Source organism: Erythranthe guttata, chromosome 14 (genome assembly GCF_056151865.1).
Source record: "Erythranthe guttata isolate IM_541 chromosome 14, IM_541, whole genome shotgun sequence".
Classification (NCBI taxonomy): Eukaryota; Viridiplantae; Streptophyta; class Magnoliopsida; order Lamiales; family Phrymaceae; genus Erythranthe; species Erythranthe guttata.
Window position 1 is genome coordinate 18,234,892 of NC_142546.1, and position 22,344 is coordinate 18,257,235.

The window sequence follows — 22,344 nt, forward strand, 5'->3', positions numbered from 1 at the left end:
ATGCAGACACATATGCATGGACATTGAGTTGTTTGAAATGTGCATTAGAGGGGGGGGGGGGGAAGCTGGTACCTGATGAATTAATTTTGTTTTGTTCGTGTTAAATTACGCAAGCACCTTCTTAGTTGTCGTGTGAATATACACGAGACCTGAGTCGGTGCTCTCTTAAAATCACGCGAGCTCTATTTTTGTTTTTGTTTTATAATATAAATTTTGCTTACTATATTTATTTGAAAAAAAGAAGTATACATAAATGTTGATGAAGATACGGAAACATTCGAATTACATGATTTCAGTTAATTTTTCATAATATCTATTGCATTTGAGATTAAAGATGCATTGGTTGAGTGGACGATGAACATGGCCGTTAGTCATGGTCATGAGATTAGACGTCAGTCTTTCCACGAACGCATGCAATATATGTCATGTAAAAGGGCCTATAAAGGACGAGGACAAAATGTCGGTGTCGTAACAAGCCGAAAGTCTTGTTCAATGAAGTACATGTGTCCTTTTGCGCTATGGGGTAAAGAGGGCCGTGATGGATTTTGGCGTCTTACCATCAAAGATGGAAATCATAATCATAATCCTCATAAATATCCACAAGGACTACGTTCGTTAAGTCGCTTGACTCAAGAGCAACAAGAAGTGACAAAGTTATTGAAAAACAGTCATGTTAAGGCGAATGAAATTTTGCATCACTTGAGACAGACTAATCCGAATACGTTTGCGGCCTTGAGGGATGTGTACAATGAATCTGCAAAAATTAGACGAGGGGAAATGAAAGGAAAAAAAGTTGTGCAACATCTGTGGCACAAACTTAGTGAAAGTGGATATAGCAAATGACATCAAACAAACTCAGTTGGCGATAATGTGCAAACGTTATGTTCGTGCACCCCATTCAATCCAACTTTTGCAATTATTTCCACACGTTATACTGATGGATTGCACTTACAAGACTAACAAGTAATATTTATTTAAATGTAAATTTTGATTTATTATATTATATTTACGAGTTGATAAAATTATAATTACCTTAATGTAGATATGAAATGCCTCTTTTGGAAATTATTGAGGTTACTCCGGTGGGAATAAACTTCACTATTGTTGTTGATTTTATGTCAAGTGAAGATGAGGACACTTATGCATGGACTTTGAGATGTTTACGAGATATATTACCATCCGGAGCAGAACCAGAAGTGATATCGGCATATCGTGGAGTTGGGCCTATTGAAAGCAATGCCTAACGTGTTTCCATAGTCGAATCACATGTTATATTTCTTTCATATAAACAAAAAACGTTGAGGCAAATGCGTCGAAGTTCTTGGACAACAAAAATCATTATATTAGCTCATACACGCTCCACTTTTCGATGAAAATTCGACGGCCCTCCCGAGTTTAGGGCCTCATCATTTGGTCCTTTATGAACTACCCAATCATCCAACGGTTCGATTTCATCGGGTCCCATATACCCCACCTTACTAGATTCAAAATTCTGCAGTTGCATATTATATTCAACAAAAACAGCATGAGCTAACCTCTTCTTTTCTCTTCGACTTATTATCGTATCAAGAAGTTTCTCCACCGAAACTCTCTTTAGCTGAAATTTCAATGCACCCTAACATGTTTGGCTCAGTATTCGAAGCGCCAGCTTTTGTAGCTCTCGACATTCACCCCCATATTTCAACCACCATTTTGCTGCAATTTAAAAATTAACAATGATAAATAAATAGAATCACCGCGCTCAATGTCGTTTATATTTTATGATACCGTTTTTTATTTCAAATGTGACTTTGACCCTTTTTCTGTCTCAATTACGCAAAACTCAAAACAAAAAAATTGTAGTCCGTTAAGTTTGCTTTCTAATTCAACTTAAACCAATTAGATTGAGATTGCGTGTCGAGTGTATGTCAAGTGCATGTCGAGTGAATGTCGCGTGCATGTTGAGTGAATGTCGAGTGCATGTTGGGTTGCATGTCGAGTGAATGTCGAGTGAATGTCGGGTGCATGTCGGGTACGTGTTAGGTGCATGTCGAGAGAGAGATATGCATACATGAATGAAAATTTGAAGTAAAAACGGTATAAATAAAAGCAAAATGACATTTTAGTTAAAAAATTGTAATATATAGTTAAAAGAAAAATTAATCGAACCTGGAGAAGTATTCGATCTCTGGTCCTCCGGCCATCCCAAGCCAAACGCACCCTTAGCATTCTGGTACGTCTCGATCTGCATAGTGACCCGATCCTGGACCCGCGGATCCCGAGTAGTCCGTACAACACAACACAGCAAACCTGTTGCAACTTCAGGGTCGATAAACATATCACCCGTGTAGAAAATATTCGGGTTCAAATAGTAACCCGCCGCGTGAATCGGGGTGTAGAGTACACCGTTCCAAATCTCGTCTATCACTTTCCAAAACCTTGTGTATTGTGGTTTATTCTTTTTGAACCCTTGTTTAATAGTCTCCTTCGCTTGATCCATCGTTTCGTATATATATCCCATTTGCTCCTTATTATAATTCCCCGTCATCCATTGTATTACGCGCACAAGAGGTATAGCTACTTTGAGTACATCCGATGCCCCCTTCCAAAAAGATTCATCACTCACCAAATCAAATACTTCTTCCCAACCCTCGTCTGCCAAGAAAATGGGAGAGCGAAACATTTTGGTCAATATTTTTTTCTCCAAGACGATATTCTCGAGGGTTAAGAAAGGCTGCGTTGACTTGATCTTCGAACACTGCTGAAATAAACCACGACCGTCCGTTTTCTCCTTGAGATACTTGAGCGCGTTAGGGTTTCCGTAAATAAACCTCGTAAATATTTTCGCCTTCTCCAGGATTTCTTTGATGACGTCGATTTCCAACAATTTCTCCAGCATGAGTTGCATGCAGAAAGACTCGCTCACCGACCAAAATATTTATCGGTATTTCTCCGACAATTCATTCGCCACTTCCTTGGTAAAAATAGAGTTCGAGGATGTAATAACTTGAACCACATTCTCGATCCCAACTTCACTCAACACTTTGTCGAATAGCATTTTCATTTCATCAATTTTCCCAATATAATCGGAAATATCGTACGTACTGAGATAAACGGTTTCTCTCGGTGAGTCAACTAAAACATTGACGAAATCCCTTCCCGTTTCACCCTTCCATTCATCGAGCAAGATAGTGCATCCTGTGTGCTCCCACGAATTTCTAGCCTCGTCGATATATTTAGTCACTTCTTTTAACGCATCTTGAAATAACGGCCCTTTTAGCTCATCGAGTGTGGGGATGTGGCACTTTCTAGGACCCATCATGTTATGGAAACTTGGGGAACTTACTGAATGGAAATCGAACCCGTTTTCGAAGAAGAATCTTGCAATATCCTCTTTGGTTTTCTTTATCGATGGATCAACTTCTGTAGTGGAATTTTGTTGTTGATGATTATTATTATTATTATTATCAGGTCGGTTTGAGATGGAAGATGATTCGAACCCGATGTTGTTTTGTGATGATTGATTTGTTTGAGTGAACTATGTCTTGAGCTTATAAGTTGTTCTTGTGTCGGGGAATAAATCTTTCCTCTTCATTTTGAACAGTGAAATTGGATTTTTTTGTGTATGTAGCTCAGATGTGCCTGATAACATAATACAAGAACACTATGTTAGAATCATTACATAAATATATTCGAATTTCAAGACAACATATTAAGATTACTTAAGATAAAGTTAAGTACACAAATAAAAACCCAATTGTATTATTTAACCATGAGGACACGATAAGCTATGATAAAATAATATTTATGAGTCTAGCTACTCGGAAAATTATTGGGTTCACCATATATCGAAGAATGTCCAGTTATTTAGTTAATACTTAGTTAATCGGGGCTAATAGCCTAATACCCAAACCAAACGAGGCCTTAATTACATAACTAATTTCAGTGGCAAAAGAGTATTATTGCAACATCCTTATTCCTTACCGAGTAGATAGATATGCTATTTACTTTATCTGTAAAAAAATTCTCCTAACTTTATTTTCCTAATTCATATAATCATCTTTCTATACAAAAAAAGAAAAAAAAAATGGAAGCTATCATATAGGACGAAAAGAGAACGGATTTATAACAAAAAATACTAAGCATTATAGTTTTTACAGTAAGTAACTAATTTTGAAATTAGAGTAGAAAAATATACAAAATATTATACGGGCCTTTTGTTCTTCATTAAGTGTCGTTTAAGATATATGCAATAATTATAATAAAAGACATTCATTCTAATAGAAAATCCCAAAATTGCCATTTACGCGTATTAAGAAATTATCTTTTTTTTTTCACATTAATCCTCATAAGTGATAAAGGACAAAATAGGTAAAATGAAAATAACTCAGCCTTAAAAGTCCAAGGTGACACGTAATATGGGAAAATATTTTATGGCTAAAGAGACAATTAAAAAAAAACCAAGTATTACAACTCCAAAAAATCGTATTCCAACAATCTCTTTAAAAAGGGGAAAAATGGTCTGAAAATGCAAAAAATATAAATTTAGGGGCAAAAATACAAATTCCGAAAATATCTCTTTATTCTAAAAAGAAATCCTAAATTTATGGGTCTAATTTGCAAAGTAGAAACCCTAGTAGGTTTTCATTCTCGAAAACTCGCCGCTTCGAAAACTAATTAAAAGTATCCGCCGCTTCGAAACATAAAAGTATCCGCCGCACAACTATTTGCCATTTCCGCCACCACAAAAAACACACACACTCACACACATTTCCGATCTAAAACATTTAAGATCAGAAATTTTCATTCCGGCAACTATAACGAATTCCAACAAACCATGATCACATATAAATAATGTATTCCAAATTTAAATTCCCCTACATTGTAAAAGTAAAAAAAAAAAAGAAAAAAAAACAAATCTAGTTCCATCATATATACTATGTATAGTGTATCTCTATATATGTTTCAATCGAACATTTATCATCCCGGAAATCCAACGTTGGTTGGGCAGTACCATATCGGTCGTCTCGGACCTCAATTAAACATCAAATTTACCTTAAACTCTCATGAAAAACACCTAAAGAAAAATGTAATAATTTCTTGAAAATTGAAAAGGAAAAATAAAAGTCTAAAAATCAAAGAGAAACCTCAACAACCCTTGAAAAAGGGGGAAAGACTTGGGTGATTTTCTTACAAACCAGAAACAAAAATAAACATCTTCCTTAAAAAAAATCAAATGTACAACTTGAACACATGAATAATGACCCAAGACAAATCAAAGAAAAAACAGTCAACAAGAAACGATAAATGAGATGTAAAAAACATTAAAAATAAAGCTTACCGTCTAATTTAGCCTTCGCATGCAAAAGTGAAACCGCTCTTTCTTATGCTTTTGGAATGTAATAATGAGAACAATGAGAGAAATTTTCAAGTTAAATAATAATGTGTAAGGCCAAGGATCAGACATTATTAATGAGCTACGTACTATCCACGCAGGCGAATTCATCTGACGCGTGGGTGCTCAGTTGTTCCTTTTTCGTGTATGAAATGATTGGGTCGGGTTATGAACCACCCGGTTTGATTTACGGGTCTGAATTATCTGGTCATAGTTCAAACAAATTTTCCAAACATGCACGTGACAATTTTTAGATTTTCCAATTTCAACTTTGGATTTTTTTTATTTTTTGGTTATAAAAAAAAGGCCATTACAAATAAGCTCTTGTGACTTATTCCAATATAGGTCAACCTCTAAATCTCTTTTACAAAAAAGTCTAGAAAAAGTCTAGAAGTGTGTACACAACTTTAATACCGCCTCACATTTTAATATCCTCTAATTTCATTTATTTAACCATAATTTGACCCTAATTTCACCAATTATTCATTTTGACCCCTGGCCCAATTTTGACTCTAATTTTGTCCGCCGCCGTCGTTGACCGACTGTTAGCCACCGTTGTCCGCTAGTTGGCGTTGACTTTATTTTAATATTTGTGACTTTTTTTTCTTTATGCCTTTTTTTTCAACGGCTATTAACGCTGGTCTCCGGCGACTTTGACTTATTTCATTTGTTTTTCAAAGCATTTTTGGCACTGATAAAAGGAGTAATATTATTGTGGTAGTTATTAAACTTAATTACATTATTGTTTAACACAGTAATATTGCTATATTTCTATCTAGTATAATAATATTAACACAACAAAATCACTTTATTACACTTTAAATAATGTGTAATAAAGTAATATTAGTATACTGACCCGTGAACAAAGACAAAAAATAAAATAAAAAGCTAAAACAATTAACATTGTTGTAGTTGACTATACTTTTAGAGCTCTTTTGGTTGGATGGTTTGGATAGATACAGAGGGATATCTTTATATATAAAAGAAAGGTTTTGCCCCGAAATCCTAATCTTATTTTTGTGAAATATTTGTAACCCTAGGGTTATTTTCGGTAAATTGAACATTGTATACTAGAAATTGAAAACTGTCAAGCACGATTTATCCGTTCTAAAAATTCGAAAAACTCACAGGATAACCACCCACGCTCTCATTGATTTAAAAACTTCTCCTATAACCCTTTCGAGCTCTTCTTTCCCACGATTTGTAACTCGCACAATCCATCTCAAGAAACCGTTGGCATCTTCATCTCCTCAACGTTGTTAACTTGCGCTACTACTTTATGTTGGAACTGCTTTTATTTCGGCCTATCCTGTCTCTCCATCTCTTTTTTTGATGTATTAGTTATTTTCAGTTCTTTATTTCAAAATCAATTTATTTGCACTGCCTGCTTTGTTTTGATTTATGAAAAACCGAAAGAGTTTGAAGATAAGAGACTCCCAATATGGTAATCTCCTATGATAAATCTAGTTTATGCCCATTATTCTGCTCTATTTTGAATGCGAATATTGTTTGGCGTCATAGAAATATTTGTTGTAGTACTATTGGAAAATCAATATTTTCTTGCTTACTTCAATATCCGTACTTGGAGGTGCTGAAATAATTTTTCACATTTCTCAATTTTTGGGGGTTAAAATGAATTCACCGAGATTCAATTTTTTAAATAGAACATAACGAAAATATTGATATGGATTTGATGAAATTTGCCTTACTGTTGCAGGATATGATGTTTACATATGTTGAAGAAAAAGTGGTGCATCCTTTTGGCTCAAATATGCATTCTTTTGATATGTACTTACAAACGAAAGAAATGAGATTTTTCTATAAATAGAACTAATAATATGCATAGCAGTACTTATCATTTGTTCCTCTTATGAGATGGTGTTTTAAAGTTACGACTATTTACTTCTTTTGAAATAATGTTGTCTATAAATATGTTGGTGATAGCGTTTGCATATCACGTAGTTTAAAAAAATAGAGCAAACCTACTTTAAATTTCATTCTTTCGTTGCAAAAGTCGTTTGTTATTATCATCACAGTTTTTTCCATATACTTCAAATACATGTTCATGATATTTTTTTTTCTAAATAGGTATTGCTATTTCTTTTGGACAAAAATAAATTCAGTTAGAATCAACAATAATAGCCTGATGAGTTATGACATGTATTACCATTAATTGCCATCTAATATTTTGGTACTTTTTATGTTTCCACTATTATGTTGTTGCGTTTCATGACCACCTTAATTTTTCGATCTTTTATAATATAATAAAATTGGAGTTATAATTATTAAGATCTAGGTTCATGGATGATATTAATTGAAACTCATTTTCCACTAATCTTGGATGTTTATTTCATCTTCACTAAGTGATAATAATAGATATGGTTGCAAGGATGTCAACCCTGTGTATTATTTTAGTAATACTTTCGAAGAACTTTAGCCAAAAGTTGGACCTAACGTCGCTAGGTAATTGTAGATGTTAACAATTAACAATGTCTGTTAATAATAATAATATACATATTGTCATGGTAATTAATCCTTATTTACCATATATGATAGAAAATTCATAACATATATGAGTAATAATATTTTTAAATATTCGCTTATTCAGATTTTCTTAATTATAATTTGTTGTATGCAACTCTTTGTTAACGGATAGCAAATATGTTTACTCACATTGAGTTAGCTTTATGTTGTTTCAAGGCTCATCAACAAGTTTGTGGAGATGGTTTTTTAGAGGCGGCAAGCTTTCTCTAGTGTATTAAAGAGAAGAAACAAAGTTATTTAGAGTTCACCTGAATGTGAGAGTATCAGTAATCTTATAATGTACCTGGTAAGTAGTTTGTTTCTTCGTTATTTTTTTGTGTTTGTTATGTTAATAATACATCTTTGATTGATTTGAATTTCTTTGGTGTTGAAATAGTAATTTTTATCTTACTGTATTTTGCACGGTGAACGATGGATTGATTTTTCTTCAACAACCAGAGCATTTAAGATTAGTAACAGAAAGCAGCGGTCCCTTCCACATTATATAACGAATTAGCAAGTGATAAATGAATTTAGAAGTTTGAAGAAACTTCGAAAGAGAAATGCAATTATTTTGATGCTGATCTGCAAAAGCAAAGGAATGTGATAAGAAGGGGGAAAACTATTCCAAGACTTTCTAATGTATTGACATTCCCCCCACCCCATTTTTTTAGGAGGCCATGTAGTATTTATGAAATAATAATTAAACGAGTATATATTTTGTAATATATAATCTAATAATTAATAAACATGTGTTTAGAAAATAAAAAATATATGATTTAGCAAGGATTTTTCCTTTTCAATTTTAAATCTTGTTAAAATAATTTTAGATAATCCATACATAACACAAACTATATATACTTAATTAATTTCCTTATACTTTTCTATTTTCGAAGAGGCAATATTGGTTTTCTCTAAAATAATTGAACTAGCGTCGACTACATAATTTAATAATTGGTGTGCATTGGAGAAAATATTTTTAACATTTGCTGCGAATAAACGGTATTTGAAGTATTTTACAGCTTACTACAAAAGCTAAAAGAAATTGCACGATGCCCCGAATTCTATTATTTGGACTACCGATCGAAAAAATGGCCATCTGTTGACAAATTCTTGCCTAAATGGTGCACGTGCCATTCACATGTGTTTGAAAATGGATAAGGTATATTAATTTATATTTTTTTGGTTGTAATATGTTCTATAGTAATTTTTTTTTAATTTTGAAAGCAATCAACGTAGCGAAATGATATACTCAAAGGCAAGGTGTTGACTATGAGGAAACCTTTTCACCAGTCGCGATGCTGAAGTCCATTAGGATTTTGCTGGCCATAGTTGCATGGTGCGACTACGAGATATGGCAAATGGATGTGAAGACCGCTTTCCTTAATGGAGACATTGAGGAAGAAATTTACATGGCGCAGCCAGAAGGCTTCATATCTTCTGGAAGTGAGCAAAAGGTTTGCAAACTCCAGCGATCCATTTATGGATTGAAACACGCATCCCGTAGTTGGAACATTAGGTTCGACTTATCAAAGATTTTAATTTTGAGAAGAACCCGGAGGAACCTTGTGTATACAAGAAAGTTAGTGGGAGGCCAGTGATATTTTTGGTGCTTTATGTTGATGACATTCTACTCATTGAGAATGACGTAGGAATGTTGCAACAAACGAAAGCATGGTTGTCCACACGTTTCTCAATGAAGGATTTGGGAGAAGCACCTTACGTATTAGGAATACGGATCTATAGAGATAGAGCAAGAAAGATGTTTGACTTATCCCAAAGCCTGTAAATAGACACCGTTATGAAATGGTTTAGCATGGAAGAATCCAAGAAGAGAATCTTGCCAATGTCCCATGGGGTTCGTCTCTCGAAATCCATGTGTCCTCAAACACCTAGTGAAATCGAGGAGATGAAAATGACGCCTTATGCTTCTGCCATAGGAAGCATAATGTATGTCATGCTATGTACTAGACCCGATATCGCGTATGCTGTGAGTGTCACAAGCCGATATCAGTCTAACCCCGGTCCAGCTCACTAGAAGGCTGTAAAAGATATCCTTAAATACTGACGAAGGACTAAGGATATATTTTTGGTCTATGGGGGTGCCGAGTTGAAATTAGAGGGCTTACCGACTCAAGTTTTCAATCGGATGTGGATGACTCAAAGTCGAACTCGGGATTTATAATCACGCTTAATAGTGGTGCCGTGTGTTGTAAGAGTTCCAAGAAAATCACGACGGCCGATTCCACTACCGAAGTTGAATACATTGCAGCGTCCGAAGCTGCAAAAGAATGGAATTGGATAAGGAAGTTCATCTAAGAGTTGGGTGTCGTTCCTAATGCTAATGATCCAGTACCATTGTACTGTGATAACACCGGAGCCGTCGCAAGCTAAAGAGCCGAGATCTCATCAGAAGTCCAAGCATATTCTGATGAAGTATCATGTGATCCGAGAGATCATTGATAGAGGTGAAGTTAAAGTAGAACGAGTCACCTCGGAAGAGAACGTTGCACACCCCTTCACGAAGCCTTTACCAAGGTCGGTCCACGAGAAACATCGAGTGTCGATGGGATAGCGATTTATGGATAGTTGGCTTTAGGTCAAGTGGGATATTGTTAGAGTAGGTGACCAACAAGCCATCTTATGGCTGTGGTCTTTCCATTTATTCTTGTAATAAATAATCATTTTTCGTATTTATGATAAAAACACATTGGCATTCTATATCTTTGTCCCTTTGTCTCTAACATACATATAGTCCTTACAGTTATTACAAGTACTAGCACTTAGTATTATAACTGTTAAATGTGTTCCTAGTCGAAGGGTTACGCCACCAATGAGGATATCGGTATTTCCCATTAAGAGACTAGCACTTAGTGGGTGCTCGTAAGTTGACGAGTTCACTGAACTCCCTCACCCTAGAAATCTTTTAGTGGTGCTCAATAATCGAGTAGAGATATCTATGGTATAATTGTACACCATTAGTCCTTATGATCTAGACATCACCGTGACTTCACTAGAGGACCAGCTGTATCGTGACCTGTCCCTGAGTTCTTCCGAGGACCGCCCCAAGGGTCAGTGTTCGTGTAGTCCGAAATCTAGTGGGAGGTTTGTGCATTGTAGTCGGGGATTCGATCGCTAGAATAGTCTTGGATGTCATGTGTGTTCTCATATTTTGTAATCTCTAAGTCTCTGGCCAGAGCTGACTAAGTGATGATTAGAGAATTCGATTCTCTAAGTCATGCACGTACCGATTACAACACTTAGAACGATCACACAGTTATTGAACTACTAAAGAGGTCTCGATGAACCAATGCCTCTTGTTCGATCGGGACATATTGTTGGTCGAAAATCTACACGCAAGTGCACGTATCGTACAAGTAATATAGTGGACAATTAAGTCCGGATATCGAACCCACAGGGAATATTTAATTATCTAATCATAGACGCGAAATTCTACCAATTATTATCAAGCCCACCCTACACAGTCGACTTTAGAGAGAATTAACTAAAATAAATTAAAAAACAAATTGAAACGACAAAGCAAGAAAGCAAATTAAACACGAAGATTTATCAGAGTAAACGAGCCTAGGATTTTATTCTTCCCCCTATGTGATTATTATTCCCCCAATTCCTTCAATTATGCAAGCAATTAACCCGGATTATTAACCAGAGATGCTAAAATAATCATAACCCGTTTCCGCGTGTATTACAATTCTAATACTCTAGATTCAATTACTATATTCCTATGCAATTAATTCTAGAACACATCATTAAGCACAAATCTCAATAATGGCTACCTTAGAGATTAACTATATTCCTATGTTAATACCACAAAGGCTCTTCTACCACAGTTCTAATTATTAACCCGATCTTCCGATTCATGCGATTAACAATAACATAAAAGCACATAAGTTGATCAAGTTCATGCACTTAATAAAACAAGTAGAAGAAATAATCCGGAATTAAAACTTGCATAAAATCATAGAATTGAGTTCATAAATCCCACATAGGGTTCCAAATAAAATCCTAGAAATAAGAAAATTAGCTACTCATGATTAAAGGAAAAACGCAAATAAAATAAATCACAGACGATAAATCTATGCTTGAAGTCTTCGAATTCTTCGCCTTCGTTATTGCTTTGTTGCTCTTGAAATTGCGTAAAAAAAGATCCCCAATTGTGTGCTTGGCTTGGTCTTATATAGGGTGAAGAACTTGGGGAAGAAGACAGTTTCCTTGTGCAATTAAAATCCCTTTACTGCGCAATTTCGGAGTCTCGGACGGGGGTCCCACAATTTGCACTAAAACTGGGACGGGGGTCCGAGCTTTAAATCTTCAGAATTTTGGTTTTTTCACTTTTGGCCCATATTTTCTCCAAAATTGCAGTTTTGACCCCATACTTTTCCAATTCTTCAATTTGTACCTAAAATACAATAAATCAACTTTTTAAGCACCAATTATCGTTAAAACACACCAAAAGCTCAAATAAAAAGATACGATAAAGTGTAAAAATATACACTTAACACACCCCCAAACTTGAACTTTTGCTTGTCCTCAAGCAAAATCTACCAATAAGCAAATAACTCAACTATAACATCTCATCACATAGATCAATGATCAACTTCACGTTTTCAGAACTTGTAATTATAATGACAATTCTTAGGCATTCGCAAGCTCAAAATTCAACAACACTTAGTCACTCACCATTACCAAAAACCACAATTCATACAATTGCTTCAAGCATCCAATATTTGCAAATTAAAGATAGAAAGAATTTATACTTACATGCATATGCTTGACTCCAAATACTCACCAAATTATTCTACTCTACTAATATCGAACATTAAGCTATTGGGATCATTGGGGCTTTGTGGCTTTCAATTGTTAGGCTCTTTGGTTCGAGGTAGGAAATATGGGTATATGTGGCTATTCTTCTTGAATTTAGGTGATTACGCCAAAATTTGAAAGATAGGCGTTTGAAACAATAAATTCACCTCTACGGACTTTAATAAACTCGATTTTCAAAAGTTCAAAAGTCTCCACTTTTGCTTTTGAGGCAATGGATCGAGTTTTCAAAAATAATTCAACAACTAGTCCTTATTTCTCCCTTCTAGTCTCTTCTTCTTCTTCTTTTTTTATTTTTTTTTTCATTTTTTTTTCTTTTATATATATATATATATATATATATATATATATATATATATATATATATATATATATATATATATATATATATATATATATATATATATATATATATATATATATATATATATATATATATATATATATATATATATATATATATATATATATATATATATATATATATATATATAGAAGCATATATATTTATCTCTTTTTTTTTGTTCTCTTTTCTTTTTTTTTTTCTTTTTTTTTTTTATTCGAAGAAGAAGAAGGACCTTATAAATTTTTTTTGACTGAACTCCAAGGGGTAATTTTCAAGAATCTCCACCTATTCTACCTTACACATTGGCTAAAAGAAAGAACACATTTTCTCCGAGGCTCAAATCAAGGTTCTAAGGATAATTTCGATAAAAAGGTCGGCTTGAAAGGCTCAAACGGTTCAAAGAAGGCCCAAATCATATCCCAAATCACTCACTACTCAATACTTCGTATCATAAATTTCCTAAGGTGAGTTCTAAAACCGAACATAGCATGATCTAGCACAAATTAATTCCAAATTTAAAATACAAAATATTCAACCAAATCAATGCACAAAATGTGATTCCTAGCAATAATTCGCTTCTAAGTCCCGTTGAATCGAAAGCTAAACAAACATCAAATCCTTATCACACAAAACAAGCAATCTCATCATCAAACATTGATCATCTCTCATCATCATAAATCATTGATGCATTCGACTCAAGCAATTTTTTTTTTTTTTTTTTTTTTTTTTTTTTATATTCCGGAAAAACGAGAAAAACAATAAAAACGACTAAAATGCATGCAAACTAAAACAAATAAGCACAAAATAACATGTTTTTCACCCCCAAACTTAAAATTTTCGTTGCCCTCAACGAAATTAGCACAAAGTTTAAGGATAGAAAACACCTGATTTAGTCGTAGCCGGTGTAAGTAAGGTGCTCCTCCCTCGCTCTCTCACGCTCATGCTCTTTTGTTGGACGACATAGTTGGGAGAACGTTTGGAATTGATGCGGTAAGAATTGGACAAGAATCGACCTCCAAATTTGGTTGAGGCAAATTGTCGAACACCTTGTGGACGTGCCTTGAAAGAGTAGATTTTGAAGAATTTGGTTCGATTCTCAAGCCTCCCTGTCAATACCAACACAAAATAAGAATTGGAGAGTGCGTGAGTGAATTATGTGTGTGAAATTGAGGAATTTTTGGACGAGAAATTCAAAAATTCGAAAATTCGTGTGTGGGAGGTAGAGAGAACGAAAGAGGAGGGTTTAAGAAATAATGGGGGAGAAAATCTAATTTTGAAAATTTAAACGCCCCCTATTGAGGTCGGACGGCCGTCCCACGTTTTTGCCTAATTCTCGGACGGCCGTCCGAGAATTGGTCTGCCGTCACTGGTTTGGGGACGGCCGTCCCGGTTTTAAGGCTAAAACTCGGACGGCCGTCCAAGGCTACTGATTCCCTTCTGGTTGTGGGACGACCGTCCCATTTTTAAGGTATATTTTGGGACGGCCGTCCCAAATACAGTGCTGCACAAATTTTTTTTTTTTTTTTTTCCGCGGACGACCGACTCGACCCTCGATCACATTTTCGACCCTGAAAAGTAAAATTCAAATAATAAATTAGAATGCATGCTTATGATATTAAAAACGAAACGAAAAATTAAAGAAAAATACGAAAAACAATAAAACTCGGGTTGCCTCCCGAGAAGCGCTAAGTTTAAAGTCTTCAGCCGGACGTTGCTTCTTTCTCTTCAAGCAAAAGTGACCGAGGTCACTTGGCATGCTTTACTCGCTTCCCAATACGGTTTGAGCCGGCTCCGCTTCACGTTGAACGTACGATTTGAATCACGCTCATTTATTTTGACCACCTCGTGAGGAAGAATTTCTTGGACAATAAACGGCCGCGACCACTTTGATTTGCGCTTCCTTGGAAATAACCAAAGACGGGATTTGCACAATAACACCAATTGTCCTTTGTGCAATCCCTTTTTGATTTTCTCCTTACGACCACAATAGCTTGACTCATCTTTCTCTCGTGACTTGCTCGAGTCTTTGGGTGGCAACATCTTCCTTGCATTCTCATCATCGTTTTGACCTCGACTCGTATGACTTTCTCTCGGAGGAGTTAAAATTGAGTCCACAAAGCAAACTTGCTCCGTCCGATTCCCGTTTCTGCCATCATCCCCTGCACTCAAAGATACTTTCCCATTGTCCAAGTTCGAAACATCAAACTTTTCATGAATTGTAAAATCCATAAGCTCAATAGCAAAACAATCATTATTATCACATGGATTTTTATTAGCGCTAAAAACATTGAATTTGATTGTTTGATCATGAACAGTCATTGTAAGATCACCACTAGCACAATCAATTAGCGTTTTCGACGTGGCTAAAAACGGTCTCCCTACGATAAGAGGTATCTCCCTATCCTCATGTATATCAAGTATAACGAAATCGACAGGGAAGATAAATTTATTGACTTTCACTAGCACATTCTCTAAAATACCTTTTGGGTAGACTAAAGATCTATCGGCTAATTGAAGAGTTATAGCCGTCGGTTCAATTTCTCCTAACCCAAGATTTTTAAAAGTAGAGTACGGCATAAGATTAATGCTAGCACCTAAATCAATGAGCGATCTAAAATTTTTACCTCCTATAGTACAAGGAATAGTAAACTTACCTGGATCGCCGAGTTTTTGTGGAAGAGGCCGAGTAAGAATTGCACTCATTTGCTCCGTGAGTTGGATCATCTCGTTCCCTTGCAATTTCTTACTTTTCTTCACGAGGTCCTTGAGGAACTTCACCCACTTTGGCATCTTTTGAAGTGCTTCAATGAAAGGAGTATTTATGCGAATTTCCTTCAACTTGTCCAAAAATCTTTGATATTCGGTGTCGAGCTTCTTCTTTATAAACTTTTGAGGATAAGGAATTGGAGGGACTTGTGAAGGCACCGTTGATGGTGACTCTTCATGAGTTGATTCTTTTTCCTCATTCACTTTTGGCTTCTCGATTACCGTGTTCCGCTTCTCTTTTCGTGGGGCTTCTTCCAATTGCTTACCGTTCTTCAAGGTGACTGCTTGGCAAGTCTCGACCTCGATCTTTTTCGTTAGCAATCTTTGTGGATATGGGATTGGTTCGACCCATTCGGCTACAGTGACTTGCGGCTTGACTTGACTTTCTTCTTTTTTCTCGATCTTGAAATCGATAGCTTGGCACGTCTCGAACTTTTGCTTTCGAGGATCTTCCGTATTCGATGGCAATGCTCCCGCCGGACGTTTCTCTTGATTCACAACGAATTGAGCGAATTGATTCTCCAAATTCCGCAGCGAGGCTTGGGTAGCGGTCATGAATTGGGCCAAAATCTCCTCCGTGCTTGATTTTTGAGCCGGTGGATTGTTGCCTTGAAAACTTTGTTGAGGAGGGGCTTGATTTTGGAATTGACCTTGAGGTCTTTGATATCCTTGGCCTTGTTGATTTCCTCCATATTGCCCTTGTGATCTCCACCCTTGATTTTGGAATTGGCGAGGCGCGTTATTGACGTAGTTGAGCGATTCCACAACTTGTTGACATTGGAGCGTGTAGTGATTTCCACCGCAAATTTCACAACATGGAGATTCAACGGCTTGGACTTGTTGTGGTGGATTTGATTTGATGTGCTGTAGAAGGAGTTGATTTTGTTGAGAAATTTTGGTCACTTGAGCTTGAAGGGCCGTAATTGCATCTAACTCCAACACTCCGGGAACTTTCTTGGCTCCACTAACCGTCCTGTCGCTTGACTTGGCAAACCGATTTTGAGCAATTTGATCCAACATGATGAAAGCATCCAGTATCGATTGACTCATAAAATTTCCCCCGGTTGATGCATCTAAGACCGTTCGTGCATTCTCGTTAATCCCTTGGTAGAAGATGTGGATTTGCCGCCATTGTTCGACTCCATGTGTTGGACATTGCCGCAAAAGAGTTTTAAATCTCTCCCATGCCTTGTATAATTGCTCGCCTTGCTCTTGGACAAAATTATGAATTTCTCGTCAGATTCTCTCGTCCTTCTCGGGTGAGCTATAGACTTTCATGAAAAGGTTGAGGAGTTGAGGCCACGATGAGATAGAGTGGGGGGCTTGGGACATCAACCACTGGCGAGCTCTTCCTTGTAAAGAGTGCTTGAAGAGAATTAATTGAAGCGCCTCTTGGGAAACGCCGTTTTGACGGTGGGAATTACAGGTATCTAGAAAATTGACAATGTGAAAATGGGGATCTTCACCCGCCAATCCACTAAATAGCCCGTTATTTTGGAGCATCGCCAATAGGCCTTGCTTGATCTCAAAATTGTGCGCTTCAATAGGTGGATATTGGATGCTCGGGCGGAATCCGTCATGAGTCGGGATTATGTAGTCTTGAAGTGCCCGTGGCCTAGCTGCTGGCTGTGCTGGAAGTTGAGGGGGTGGGTCTTGGACTTGGTTTCCGTTGGCCTCGAGTAAATAGCCCGCAGCCCTGCGTTCTTCGTCCTCCATTATATTGTTTTCGCGTTGAAGTCTCCTAGCCGCTCGAAAAGTACGTTCGATTTCGGGATCAAACGGTTCTCTAGCAAGATCGAGTCTTCTATGCATACACAGTACCTAAAAAAAAATAAAACTAAACGAAAATTAAATGGGTGAATCGTGAAAATTGTTCAAATCTAGAGCTAGAATAAAATAAATAATTAAAATATTCCCCGGCAACGGCGCCAAAAACTTGTTGGTCGAAAACCTACACGCAAGTGCACGTATCGTACAAGTAATATAGTGGACAATTAAGTCCGGATATCGAACCCACAGGGAATATTTAATTATCTAATCCTAGACGCGAAATTCTACCAATTATTATCAAGCCCACCCTACACAGTCGACTTTAGAGAGAATTAACTAAAATAAATTAAAAAGCAAATTAAAACGACAAAGCAAGAAAGCAAATTAAACACGAAGATTTATCAGAGTAAACGAGCCTAGGATTTTATTCTTCCCCCTATGTGATTATTATTCCCCCAATTCCTTCAATTATGCAAGCAATTAACCCGGATTATTAACCTGAGATGCTAAAATAATCATAACCCGCTTCCGCGTGTATTACAATTCTAATACTCTAGATTCAATTACTATATTCCTATGCAATTAATTCTAGAACACAGCATTAAGCACAAATCTCAATAATGGCTACCTTAGAGATTAACTATATTCCTATGTTAATACCACAAAGGCTCTTCTACCACAGTTCTAATTATTAACCCGATCTTCCGATTCATGCGATTAACAATAACATAAAAGCACATAAGTTGATCAAGTTCATGCACTTAATAAAACAAGTAGAAGAAATAATCCGGAATTAAAACTTGCATAAAATCATAGAATTGAGTTCATAAATCCCACATAGGGTTCCAAATAAAATCCTAGAAATAAGAAAATTAGCTACTCATGATTAAAGGAAAAACGCAAATAAAATAAATCATAGACGATAAATCTATGCTTGAAGTCTTCGAATTCTTCGCCTTCGTTATTGCTTTGTTGCTCTTGAAATTGCGTAAAAAAAGATCCCCAATTGTGTGCTTGGCTTGGTCTTATATAGGGTGAAGAACTTGGGGAAGAAGACAGTTTCCTTGTGCAATTAAAATCCCTTTACTGCGCAATTTCGGAGTCTCGGACGGGGGTCCCGCAATTTGCACTAAAACTGGGACGGGGGTCCGATCTTTAAATCTTCAGAATTTTGATTTTTTCACTTTTGGCCCATATTTTCTCCAAAATTGCAGTTTTGACCCCATACTTTTCCAATTCTTCAATTTGTACCTAAAATACAATAAATCAACTTTTTAAGCACCAATTATCGTTAAAACACACCAAAAGCTCAAATAAAAAGATACGATAAAGTGTAAAAATATACACTTAACACATATGAATCGAAGGGATCGTACTGTACGTTAACTATATCAAAAGGTTCTTGCAGGTACTTCATTTGTATCTAGGGAATCGTGACGCGTAGTTGCTAGACGCCAATCTTGATTTGTTGGGTGATTAAGGTGAAACGAGCTTCATCTTAATCGTAACTCTAAGGGACGAGTTTAAACCACAAAGAGTTGTGGACCCACGACTAGCTTACACCTGAACCATCTAGGGTCACACTGCTCGTGCACTCGAGATCTTTGAATAAACGGTCAGAGATGAAAATGTTTAATCTTTGCATGATTGGAAGTCAATGTGATTGATTCCAACATTCGTAATTTTGAATTATGAATGAGAATAAGAAAAGGAAAAGAATAGGCGAACATCTCAGTGAACTTTCTAAATCGGGAAGTTTCCAAATTTAGAAAGTGCACTGAATTAGGGTTTCCACTTTTAGAAAGTTGGAAATCGAGAACTGGCACTCGTAATGACGAGGATATTACAATGATTCCGAAAATGTAATCGTTACAATTTTCCGATCATTGTGTTGTGAGAAACGAGCGAGTAAAGAACCAGCGAACTTAAGTTGTTGGGCCCGGTCCAACTTAAGCCCGTTAGGGCTTTTATACAAGACACTATAAATACATGATTTATAGTTCTTGCACAACACACAACACATCACAAAACCCTAGCCGCTCGGATCTCACACCTCAGGGCCGAGACTCACCCACGGTCGTCGCCACCACCGCCGTTCGTCGCCGGAATCGGCCTCTTGCGCCGATTGGTTTATGGTAGTTCCTTTTCTCTTGTCTTTTCTTCCATCTATTCTAACTTTTGTGTGTCTAGTGCCATGTATTTAGTAGATAGAACTATACGAGGCGAAATCCGAGAAGAGGAAGATCAAAGAATCGAAGAACCGAGAAGTAGCCACCAAGCCGACGTCACACGCCCCCTCACGCGCCGCCCGAAGACAGCGCGTGATCCACATGCGCTGCCGCCGCCAGCGCGTCCGCCGCCGTTGCTCCGCCGCTGCCGCTCCCGACTGTACGGATTGGTTTCCGTGCCAGTCTTGCTTCGATTCTTGCGCCTACCTCACGCTTCAAGTGGTAAACTTTCGAATTCGATATTCGATTAGGTTTTTAATTTAATTAGATTAATTATATGTATTTTTTTTCGCAATATGTTTTCGTGAATTTATATGTGTTTTCGTATTTATATGAAATTCATGTTACTACGAGCATGCTAATTGATTAAGTGTCGATTAAATTATAACGCATGATTGTTGTTTTTTAATTTTCGCTGGAAGCGCAAAGGTACGCAATTAATTGTTTAAATACGAATCGTGCATGTGGTTATGTGATTTAAATTGTTTAATTCACGTAAAAATTTTGTTTTCCGCTCGTACACGTGCCTGATTCCCAACAGTGGTCGTGGACGTACGTACTAAATCTATGGAAGAATCGGTTGTAACTGCCTGAGAACGAGTCAATTTCTTTTCCTTCCTTCCTTCGTTTCTCGCACAATCTGTAGCCTCATATGTTAATGTGAGGGTCGATGGTAATAGTGGGTACGGATGCATTGCCAAAATTATTTATGGAAGTCAAGAAAGATGGCCACAAGTAAGAACATACTTGGGTGCAGAGTTTATGGAGCGCCATCATTTATATGCTGATATGTTTGATGGAGATGAAGAGGGTCGTAATGCAGTCGCTGATCATATTCTGACATGCCGTCATGAAAGCGGACCTGCGCTACGGACCAAATGGATGTCAATAGATATGTGATTGGCGGTTGCTGCGAGATACAGCACAATGGTGCTAATATTCACTGAGTTCGGTAATTTTACTTATCTACCTCTAGTTGGGAATCCCGCGTTATCAAATATTATTCCTATTTCGTTACATAACTATCATTTCATGATCCTTCGAGTACCGGTTTACTGTCCTCTACCTCGCCTCCATTCTCAGTGGAGGTATTACGCAGATCCCAATTTACTGGCCTCACAATATTTTTACGCTGATCGACTAGCTTTGTGGACGACGTTAAGTACTAGACATAGGTAGATTTGGCATTTTTTTTTATGTTTTTGTATGTTGAACTTTGTTATTTTATTTGTATGTTGAACTTTGTTATTGTATTTGAATGTTGAAATTTTTTATTGTTTTTTGTTTTTAATTTAATTTTGTAACATTTAAGAATAAAAAACAAAAAAAATCTACTCGCGTGAAATCATGCGAGTACCGCAATTAAAAAAATATTAATTCCTTACTCGCGTGATTTCATACGAACATGGAAGTTTTGGTTGCGTGATATCATGTGAGTAAGGATTATAAAAAAAATTACTAAATGCCCTCGTGTAACTGTACGCGAACAGAGAGCTTTTGCTTGCGTAGAGTTACACGACTACGACTACATGTTCTGTTTTCGCGTAAAACTACGCGAGAACTTTTTGTTTTTTTTATATTTTTTTATTTTTCTATTTTTTATTTTTAAATTATATGGTTTCAACATATTTAAAATACAAAATTGAAAACCAAGTATTTTTTTTGACACAGTCAAAATAGAAAACCGAGTAATTGTTCAACACAATCAAAATAGATCAAAATAGAAAAAAGTGTAACCATCATCTCAATACAGAACCAATAAAAATGGAAAACAATAGTCAAAATGGAATATAATAGTCATAACCATCCTACTGTCTAAAACTCGGTCTCCTACCCCTAGTCCTTGGCCCCCCACGACCCCCACCCCTCCCGGGTAAAAGATGGAGATACTGGGCATGGGGCATCATTGTTGGTGGAAATACCTACACACAAGTGCACGTATCGTACAAGTAATATAGTGGACAATTAAGTCTGTATATCGATCCCACGAGGAATATTCAACTATTTAATTCTAAGCGCTAGATTATCCTAACTATGTTCAAGCTCACCCTACCTAGTCGAATTTGGAAAAGATTAACTAAATTAAACTAAATTAAAAAGCAAGCAAAAACAAGAAAGCAAATAGCACAAAGATTTATCAAATTAAACGATCCTAGGATTTTATTCTCCCCCCTATGTGATTATCAATCTCCCAATTCCCTTAATTATGCAAGTAAATAATTCGGATTACTAACATGAGATGCTAAATTAATCATAACCCGTTTTCGCATGTATTACGATTCTATTATTCAAGACTAAATTACTGTATTCTTACGCAATTCAATCAAGAACAAAGCATTAAGAAAAAATCTCAATAATGGCTACCTAAGAGGTTAACTATATTCCTATGATAACACAACAAAGCAACAAAAGCTCTTTTACCACAGTTCTAATTGTTAAACCGATCTTCCGATTCATGCATTCAACAATAACAATAAAGCACATAAAGTGATCAA

General features: G+C 36.3%; 1 protein-coding gene and 1 long non-coding RNA gene across 2 annotated transcripts; both read right to left on the bottom strand.

The window, feature by feature from the left end:
* Positions 1–1,345: 1,345 nt before the first annotated feature.
* On the bottom strand, positions 1,346–3,435 carry LOC105952543 (uncharacterized). Its single transcript, XM_088814486.1, has 2 exons — positions 2,149–3,435; positions 1,346–1,695 (listed from the first exon to the last, which is right to left on the bottom strand). Exons 1-2 carry the CDS (start codon positions 2,885–2,887, stop codon positions 1,616–1,618), a joined length of 819 nt encoding a protein of 272 aa, XP_088670612.1. The 5' UTR covers positions 2,888–3,435; the 3' UTR covers positions 1,346–1,615.
* Positions 3,436–4,449: 1,014 nt separating this feature from the next.
* LOC148765344 (uncharacterized) lies at positions 4,450–5,480 on the bottom strand. The gene is made up of 2 exons (XR_016029923.1): positions 5,321–5,480; positions 4,450–4,757 (listed from the first exon to the last, which is right to left on the bottom strand). It is a non-coding gene; the product is annotated as an uncharacterized LOC148765344 (long non-coding RNA).
* Positions 5,481–22,344: the final 16,864 nt, after the last annotated feature.